This window comes from Parus major, chromosome 2, assembly GCF_001522545.3.
Source record: "Parus major isolate Abel chromosome 2, Parus_major1.1, whole genome shotgun sequence".
NCBI classification, from domain to species: Eukaryota; Metazoa; Chordata; class Aves; order Passeriformes; family Paridae; genus Parus; species Parus major.
In genome coordinates this window covers 129504885-129514717 of record NC_031769.1, presented here as the reverse complement: position 1 = coordinate 129514717, position 9833 = coordinate 129504885, and the positions used below count along the sequence as shown (strand labels likewise).

Genomic DNA, 9833 nt, shown 5'->3' with positions numbered 1-9833 from the left:
TTCTAGGGTTGCAGCACCCCAGCAAAGAAGGGGTGCAAGTTCACAGGCAGTGAAGAGGAAGAGACCAGATGGCACCAACATAAACTCTGACTACAGAGGTTGCTCTTCAGCCAGCACACCAGTATTTCTGGCTGCAGAAACATTCTTTCCTTACCCATCTTCATGGACAGGAGCAGATAGAGAGATAGGCCCTGACCACATAAAAAATTTTAAGTTTGGCACTGTCAAAATCTGCTGTACCAGTGGAAATTCACCTGGCTGCCTGCTCTGGGGCAGAGCAGGGCTGGCTCATAGTCCCTGCCCTGTGGAAGCCTTTTGTGGAGGCAGTGCAGGCAGTGATGCAGAGCTTTCTGCACCGATGGTCTGACCGCAGCCCGGGCACTGCTGGGTTTGACTCGCTACTCATTAACAGTGTTCAGGCAGGGTGGTTCCCTGCCGAAGGACCAGCGAGGATCAGGATGGGGACAGTGCAGCCACGCCAGCTCTGTCAACACCTGCTGCTTTTGGGTATGCTAGCATCTGTGATCCTTCCCATGGATGGGCCAGCCTGGAGTTCTGGTATCCTGCTAGATGGAGCCCGGGGGTGAAGCCCTCCCTGCTGAATTAGGTGCAAGCGGATTGCTTTCTCCTTGGACAGAGCTCCCTGGGCTTGGGGAAAAGATTTGTCCCTGCCATTGTAACCTGGTCCTTAATTTGACAGAGGAGTAGGGCAGGACAGTTGTCCCCAGCCTGAGAAAGAGCAATTTTTGGGGCCCCAAACTACCCAAAACACTGTGGAGAGGGTGCCAAAAGTGACAAGAGCAGTGGGATGGTAATGAGGGGATGCACTTCCAAGTCACCCTGCAACATATCAGGGAAAATGCCTTAGTGTTGGCACCACGCCTTTCCAGAAGAGTCCACAGGCACTGGTGAGGGGCTTGCAAGGATGGCGAGGGAGGAGAGCCCACTGTTCAGTGCCGCCATCCTGCCGGCTGCAGAGCCGGGGCAGGCACTGAGCCCACGGGGCGGACATGCAGAGTCACCGAAGCCACCCCGGCGGGGAGTGCCTGGGGGTCCCCACCGTGGGGTGAGGGTCTCCCGAGAGGGGGGAACAATCCCTGTCCTCAGCGCCTCTCCGTCCAACCCCCTGGGCGTGACTTGTGCTCGGCAGCGCAGACGGAGGAGGGGAGCGGGGTGAGGGGATCCCTGCTCCCGGCGCCCCAGGCAGGGACAGGGCCCGCGGATGAGCCCGGCCCGCAGGGCGGAATTGGCGCCTCGCTGTTTGCTTCCAGAGCTGTCGGGAAAGAATCGTCTTCTGCAGGATAAAGTCCCTGTCTAGGCGGGTGAATTGCTCGTGTCCAAAGTCTACAGACAGGAGGCTGCCTGCTGCAACCCCCGCGAGAGGGATAGCTTTTACAATATACGGCCTGATTGCAAATAAGTTACTAATAAGCCGCTTTGGCGTAAGAACGGCTCTATGCATTATTTCCTAAGATCTGTTTATTTGCAAATATTTCTTTGTTTTTGTTCTTTAGAAAAAATCTTTCGGGAAAATTAAAAAATAAAAGAAGTACAGAAGTTAATATTTAGACATTCGTACTATTAAGTAATGGAGCTATAAACTCTCAAATAAGGCACTTTCATTTTACTTAACAATAGATAACACAACAGCGACAGTGGAACAGACCAAACAAAAGCGATCACCAAAATTGTTGTGACAGTACAATTACCCAGCTAGGAAATTTATTCAATATGCTTTACCATTGCATTGACACAGCAGGAAAAAAAAAGCCCAAATGCTCAGAGAATAATACAAGAAGGCGGGAGGTATTTGGAAAAAAAAAAAGGATTTATTTTGAAATACATTTTTAAAGAGATACTTTGCCTCCATGATTTGTTATCGATGTGCATCTGACACGATACAAAACAAACAAACCAAGAAAAAAACACATTCTGTACAGAGCTCTAAAATGAGCCGCGATTATCTACAAGATGAGCTTTACGCTTGGGTGTGGGTTGGAGAGGGGCCCGATCCTGCAGTCCGCACTCTCTAAACGAGTTTCGCAGACATGTGGTAGGAAAGCTTGGCCCCGAGTCTGCGTGCGTGTCTCCGTGTGTGTGTGTGCGCGCGTCTGCGAGTTCCTACAATACACTCCTTGAGTAAAGTGGGCAAGTTGGAGCTGCCGGAGCGGGCGCGGGTCCCTGGCTGCTCTAGAAGTCCTGCCGCGGGGTGTGAGTTAGACTGTGCCGCCGTAGATCACAGTTTCGCCTGAACACTTTGCCGCACTGCTCACAGTTGTAGGGCTTGATGTCTGTATGGGTAAGAAGGTGAGTTTTCAGGTTACTTCTTTGATTAAAGGTTCTTCCACATGTGGGGCATTTGTGTGGAGATTCCTGTTCAGATTTGAAGCAAGCAAAGGATTAATCCTTCACAAACCACCTGGTTTAACGTATTACTGCACTTTTTCTCATCGCAACCCACAACTCGAGTTATCGGGGGAGGACACGAACGAGAGGAGCCCCGTGCGGCCGGGCGGCCGCCCACCTCTCCCTATCCTGCCCCAAAAGTCTTATTTTATGATTCTCGAGTCGTGATGTTCCGCGCCCCTGGGGCACACGGAAAACAGTCTCCGATCCGCCCTCCAGCTCCGGGACTCCCGCTGCCCGCCCGGCCGCCACGGCGGTCCCTCCGCACCGCATCCCGCCGCCGGGCCGCCCCGCTCCTGCCGCCAGGGCAGGGCTGCAGCCCTCAATGAAAAACGCCTCGAACCAGCGGCGTGGACAAACCCGAACCCGGGGCTCACTCCCCGCCGCTAACCGCGTCCCCGCTGGCTTTAAGCCCGTCTCCCAAGGGCGCCGTTTTCCCGCGGGTCTCCCGCGGCCGCGGAGGTAACCACGGACAGCTGTCCCCCGGCGGACCCCCGGGACCGGACCCTCCTCGCTCCCCTCCGCACCAGAGCCCTGATTCCCCGGTAGCCACCGCCCCTGCCCCGCGTCTGGCCAAGACGAGCTGAGCCGGACCGAACCGGGCTGGGCCGGGTCAGCGCCACGCGTTGAAAGGCCGGGGAAGGGCGGGCTCACCTGCATGTGTAGAGTTTTGTGGACCGCCAGGGTCCTGGACTGGCAGAAGCCCTTCCCGCACTCCTGGCACTTGAAGGGTTTCTCTTTGGAATGGATGTACCTGGAAGGCAACCCGTGGGGTGAGCAGCGCTGCCGGAGGCGCGTGGGCCACACGACCCCAGACCCCCCCTTCCCCAAACTCGGCTCCCCCCCTAGACGCCCTCACCCTCCTCTTCCCTCCTTTCCCCATTATTATTCTGTGTATGGTTAAACTTCTTGACCGGTTCGAAACATTTGCAATAATTCGTATCGAAGCGTGACTGCACTCTCTGGTGCCAGACCGGGACAGCATCTGCTCTGCCGGCCGGACCCGAGCCCGCTCCTCTGCGAAGGCGGAGAGGATTCAGCTCTGCGGCCGCGGGCGCCTCTCAGCACCGGCCGCAGCATGCAGAGATGGGTGGGGGATCAACAGGGAAGCTCCCACCTGCGACCCATCCTGTTCCCTGCATCCCCCAGGATCATGACTCAGAAGCACAAAAGCCTCTGGATCTTCATGTCCGGCTGCGAACCCCTCTGGCTCTCCCTCAGGAGGCTGAACTTCCCACACAAAGCGCAGGTTTCGGCTGCCCTGGTCCCTCCGTGGCCACGGAATCTGAGCCGGGGGCTTTTCCCGGTGTTGTTCCCGTGGCTCCTGGAGCCGCTGAGTCTCATCCCCCCTCGAGCGGCTCACCCCACCCCGGCTGCCCACGGCCCGACCCCGGTCATGGTGGTCCCTCACCGGTGGTCCCGCAGGTGGTCCTGCCTCCGGAAAGCCTTATGGCAGATGTCGCAGGTGTAGGGACGCTCGTCCGTGTGGGTTCGCTCGTGGATGAGGAGGTTGTAGGACTTGGTGAAGTGCCTGCCGCAGAACTTGCAGATGAACTCCTTTTTCGTCTTGGAGGGCAGGCGGCCGCGGGAAGGCTTTCTGTCCGGGGACAGCTTGCTGATGCCCGACAGGGGCGAGGCCAGTCCGGGACTCAGCTTGGCGAGCTCCCCCACCTTGGGGGGGTCCTCCTGCGTGGCCGCTACTGCCAGGTTGGCAAAGTCAAATCGGGGCCTGTCCTTGTGCAATGCTGGGAGGACGTGGGCGATGGCCCCTTGCTTGGGGTGGAAGAGGTGCGTGGCAAAGGGGAGCGCGGGGAAAGGGAAGCGGGAGTCCACCAAGCCCTGCGCGGCCGCCATCTCCGTGATGGTAGAGCGGGTGATTTCATGCACATTGGGGTAGCCCAATGTCCAGTGGTTCATGTGCATGGTTTGCACGGCGCTGAGTCCGTACAGACCTTGCAACTGGTCCACAGCTGCGGGGAAGGTGTTCACAGCCTGGAGGAAGGAGTAGTTAGTGAGTTGCAGGGACGGGTGCAGCGGGATGGGGGCTGGCAGAGCCTTGCTTCCCATCTTCCCGAGGTGGGCAAGAGTCGGCAGAGCAGCTGGTGCCTCTGGATGGGCTTCAGAGATGGGGAGAAAATCCTAGGAAGAAAGAGGGAGAAAAGAGGGGAGAGAGACTTTTACTGAGAGCACCGTGGTACTCCTTAGCCGAGGCGAGCGCAGCAGCGGAGCCAGGGAGGGCCAGGCACGGCTCTGGTGCACTGCCCTGCCGCGGCCCCAGCGCCCCGCCACAGCCCAGGCTCCCGTCCTCCGCCGGGACCGGCGGCGCACACTGACCCACGGCGCGATCGCTTCGACCGGAGAAGCTGAAGCGTAGGAAATGAATAAATAAAAATAGCGTTCCCAAAACACCCATCGGAAATTAAAATAAAAAGGAGAAAACACCGCATCGAGCCAGCCGAAGGCGCCGCAAATTCAAATTAAACGAATCGTGTAAAAATACAGGCGGAACAGACCCACGGGAGGGGACGAAGCCTCTCTGCTTTCCGCCGCCCTGCCACCTTCCCCCGCAGCGCCCACCGCGGGGACCCCAGGGCCGCCTCCCCCATGCCCCCCGCGCCGACCTGACCCCCGGCGTCGCTTCCACCCTCCGCCCGGCCTCCTGCGGGCGCCGAGGCCCCGACCCCGACCCCTCCTGGCTGGGGCCTCCCCGGGATACAGCGGGGTGTTCGCGGAGAGCCGAGTCAGGCCCGGGGGGCGGAGCGGGGGGGAATAAGCCCCGCGTTCGTCCTAGCTCCGTTGCTTATTTTTCTTCCTTCAACAACAACTCATTTGTCAAGATAACCGAAGGAGAGAAAAGGAGCCCCTGCCCCGCACGCACACCTCCTACCCAGCCCCCCGCGCAGCAGCTATCCCACCGGCGGCGAGAAGAGCGGCCAGCCCGGAGGCCTCCCCGGCCCGCCGAGGGCCGCCCGGCACGGCGCTGCCCCGCAGCCGGCTCCCTCCGTGTCGCAGGGCCGAGAAGGGCGAGCGCAGCCCCGGCGGGACGGAGCCGTGCGGCCGAGCCCCCCGCACCCCTTCGGGCGTCCCCCGGCCGGGAGCTCCGCCGGAGCGGCAGGGCCGTGAGCTAATGAGCGGTGTGTGACTGTCAGAGGGTTTCACTCAGCCCATTCAACCGAAACCGCCGGGCCCGTCGCAAGGGGGTCCCCTCGGCGAACTCGGGACGACGCTCCCCTCCCACGGGGCAAGGGGACATGGGAGCGGGGGACAAGTCCCTGCGGTTTCCTCTTTTTTTGCTTTCGTTGAGGATTCACTTCCAGCAACCAAGAGGCTGCCGCGAACCAGAAAAGCGGCCAAAGCAAACGCCGGGGTCTCTCTGGGCCTGTAAACAAGAGGTAGGGCCGGGGGTGACCCAGCACCTCAAGGGATTTGTGTGGAGGGTCTGGTAACGCGCAGTTTCCAAAATAAACGAGAAACTCTCCCCCCGGAAAAATCCTAAACCACCAGCTCCGAACAACAACAAAAATTAAGGAAACTCTCCAAGCGCAGAGCCCGCGCTCCGTGAGCGGTGTCCCTGCCTCCCGGGCCGCTGCTGCCCGGCTCCTGCCGTTCCGCTGCCACTGCACGCACTCCGGCTGGAAAGACACTTTTCCATTTTTTTCCTAAAATACCTTTCCTCCACGTTTGTGGCATCTCATAATTGGCCGACTAGGGGGAAAAAAAAAAGTGGCAAGGAGGTCGGGAGTGAAATGCAGTGCTGCCTACTCCTGTTTTCGTTTGCCTCGAGTCGTGGCTCTTCGAAGCTTCCTCCACTGCTTCCCAGTTTTCCTCGTTTGTGATTGTATCGATACTGGGGACAGTTATCGATACTATTATATATGGACACTTTTTCGTTTCATTGAGGGGAGGTGGTTATATATACAGATTTATTTTTAAAGACGTCGTAGTGTGAGTTCCTATTCGGTTTCCTCAAGGAACCGAAACAGAAGATATTAAATCACTTTTCGCTGGCTGCTCCGGCTGCTCCTACCTTCAGCCCTGTTGTTTGAGGCTGGGTTTCGGAGCCACCGGCTGGGAGCTACGACCGAGGTAGGGGCAGTGTTTCTGTAGGGCAGAGCTCCCTCTGTTACAGCAGCGTTTGGTGACTGTGTGGGGGTGTCATTGCACCACGCTCGTTTTGGTGTCTATGAACCAACTCTGAGAAAACCGTTCTGAGCACGAAATTCTCATTTTAAAGTAGAAACTTTTAAAACTACACTTCTGTCTGAATGGCAGTACATCTGCTACTATTTGTATTTGGAGGTAACTTTAGTAAAACGTATTTTAAAAAAGACCAGAAAGTGCCTTCGTACGTGATTTTAAGGCCATTTATATTAAGGTGTGTCGGGGGCGGTTTGAAAGTCAACCAAAAACGGATGTTACTTAAATCTTGGCACTTCCTTTTCCCTTTCCATTCAGAGAGCTTAATTAAATTAAGCCCGGTGTCAGGACAACCCTCTCTACCTGCTTGCCGCCGACCTGCTGGTCCGGCCCGCGTTCCCCGTTCTCCCGCGGTGGGGCCGGGACCTTGTCCCAAAGGCGCTGCCGTTCTACCCAGGGAACGAGTGGGCATCGGGTCGCCTCCTCTCCCCGACGGCCTCACCCGAAGCCGCGGCCGTCGCTGCCCGAGCAGCCAGGTATTTCCCCCGGCCGAGGTTTCTCCAGTGCGACCCGAGGCTTACTTAGCTCGTAGTCCATGCACGGATCGGCTTTTCCCTGCTAGGAGTTCCGCCTGAAGGACCTCGAGAGCCCATCCCGGGAGGCTGCCGTGGCCTGGCCTCGCACCAACGCGCCCCCGGCGCGGAGAGGGGACACCCGCACCCCAAGCCGCCGCTGAGTTGCGAATTGAAAGTAAACCCGGCGGCCCCGCGTTCCCGGCTGAGCGCACGCTCCGCTCTCGGGGCGGCCGCCCCGCTCCCGCCGACGGCAGCGGGCAGGGCGGGCCAACGGAGCCACTCACCTACCGCAGCCTGCTGCTCCTCCCGGGGCAAAGCTGAGGCGGCGGCCGCGGCACCTTCACGGAGACATTAGATCCACAGCGGGGGCGCTCAGCGGGGCCGGGGCCCGGCGGCGACCGGCATGTTGCGGAAGGCTGGGCGAAGCGGCTGGGAGCTCTGGTCACGGCGGTCCCGGAGCCCCGGCATAGACCGCCGCCTCCCGCCCGCAGCCTCCCGCCTTCGACCCCGGCGAGGCTCGGCGCGAGTCTGAGCCGCCCCCTGCCCGGTCCATCACATTTCAGCGGTGACTGGCGTGGAGCGCTGTCCCCGCCCGCCCGCCGCAGCCGCCGGCCCACCCCGCGGCGCGCACAGCCCCGCGCTCGGGGCCGCGCCGCTCCGCCCCGACGGGACGGGACGGGACCGCCCCCGGCCGCGGCCCCGGCCCCGGCCCGCCCCGCCGAGCCGGCCCCACTGTTTACTTGTGTTTGGGTAGCAACTGGGCTTTAAAGTGGCAGGACGCCCCCCGCTCCCCCCGCGTCACCTAAGGTGACTTTTCCCTCCGAGAACAGCTCGACGCCCCCCGTCCCTCTGCCGGCCGCGGGTATTTGCGCTCTCCTTGCGTCTCGCCGCCTATCTCGGCTGCCCGTCGTGCCCCAGCTGGGGTGACATAGGCGGCCCTATTGTCGTAAATATCTAAAATAACACACCCAAACTTAGAGCGTGTTTTTTTTGTGGGTGCCCATGTCGCCGAGAGTGGATGCAGACAGTGCTCACGTCCAAATGGGCTTGTGACCGTCATGTCGGGTCGCCCTATGCACCGTCAGCGATTCGGCGCTGCCCTTTCACTGCGACTGAGCCGCCTAAGGGCAGATTCGTGAAGAGAAGCTCTGCGGAGGTATCCGCATTCGCGGTGACTAAGCACACAATCCCTACCTGGAACAAACACATAGTTTCGAAAGCAGTTTCAATTTATTACCGGGGAATTTACTGCTAAATGAGGCCGCCCTAACCCTCTTCAAATGTCTCGATTAGGTAGCTCTATTCACGTTCGCCAATAGCTGCAATGAGGCTGGTTGCATATGTCAGCTTTGGGTTACATTTTTTATCTGTAATACTATCTTGTTATGTGCGTTATTTCAATCACATGTATGGGGAATTTATCGTGTGATCTGGACTGGAAATTTGAACTAGAATTGGAAAAGGACAGAAATATGTCGGGAGAAATGGCACTTAAAGGATATCTTTGAAAAATTTTCAAAGGTAAAGTCTATGCTGGTAATTCAAGCCCGAGGTAGAGAAGAGGACATAAATTACAGCTGTATGGAGATTTATTTTTTTTCCTTTTAGTGTACAGTAAGAAAAAATTAATCGAAGAGGGGAATAAGAGTCAGCAGAGGAAGTTTTGGCCGTGTCCCCTCACAGGGCAGCCCAGCCGGGGACGGCGCACGCTGCAGCCCGCGGCTGCCGCTGGCCGCCGGGGCTGTTTTTCGTTTCTTTTCATAGATCCCTGCTTCGAAAATGCTCTGTTTTAAATCCCAGACAGACTAAATAAATGGAATTTCTTCTCCCGGGCAGTGAGGATACGGAAGTTCACAATTCCGGGAGAAGGAGCGATTTCCTCGGTTCGGGTGTGAGGTGGGTGCGGGCCGCCTCGGGGAGCCTGCAAAAGACAAGGGCTCGTCAGCAGCGCCTGGGCTGGGGGAGTCCGGCAGCACGCGGGGGCAGGACCCTCATACTCTCGTTTTTCTTTCTCGAAGGAGGTCGGTTGCTTCAAGAACGAAGCCAAAAAGGGACTTTAGAGTCGCAATTTCTTCCCTGCACTTCTGGCGTCTGGATACCAACAACAATACCCCCGGACTCAAGGATCAAAGGGAAATTGCTTCGGGAGAACCATCATTTCTTGCCCTTTACAGCAAGTAGAAATAAGCCGCACTTGTGGAGGAAAAAAATTTATATATATATATGTATTTAACAACCAGCCCAAAATCAAAACCAGAATCTAAAAACATCCCCAAACAACAACGACCTCCTCAAATCACAAGCCGACCAGACAACGAAAAAGACTCAAAGTGGAGGGAACTCGGGAGGAGGACTGTGCGGTGCGACGTCGTTGCCGGGGCTGCTCGCTCCCGGGCTGCTCGTGGTACCTTTCGGCTACGCCGCGCTCTCCCACCACCGGCAGCCCGTCCGCGCTGGCCGGGAGCACCCGGTGACCCCGGCGCGACTCCGGACTCCTCCCGGCCCGGCCGGCAGGTGCGCGGCGAGAGCCGACCGCGTGGCCCATCGGTAATGCCGCCTCAGCTCCGCACCAGCCAGAGCCCGGGCTCGCTTGGACGCCGGGGGGCCCCACGGCAGCGGCACCCGTCGAGCAGGGATGACACTAGCCGGGCCACGGGCCGCCGGGTCCCGCAGGAGCCCAGCACTGCCGTGTCATCTTTCCGCGTCCACCTGGGG

General features: G+C 58.6%; 1 protein-coding gene across 3 annotated transcripts; it reads right to left on the bottom strand.

The window, feature by feature from the left end:
• Nucleotides 1–1609: 1609 nt before the first annotated feature.
• Nucleotides 1610–7694, bottom strand: OSR2 (odd-skipped related transciption factor 2). 3 transcript variants are annotated; one of them, XM_015650489.2, is made up of 4 exons: nt 7403–7694; nt 3818–4545; nt 3061–3160; nt 1610–2373 (listed from the first exon to the last, which is right to left on the bottom strand). In XM_015650489.2, the coding sequence occupies exons 2-4, from the start codon at nt 4471–4473 to the stop codon at nt 2191–2193; spliced, it is 939 nt and encodes a 312-aa protein (XP_015505975.1). In that variant the 5' UTR covers nt 4474–4545; nt 7403–7694; the 3' UTR covers nt 1610–2190. The 3 variants fall into 3 exon arrangements, with proteins under 3 accessions (XP_015505975.1, XP_015505985.1, XP_015505991.1); XM_015650499.2 differs by having other exon boundaries at nt 7407–7694; XM_015650505.3 differs by having other exon boundaries at nt 1610–2291; nt 7403–7693.
• Between the last annotated feature and the right edge of the window lie 2139 nt (nt 7695–9833).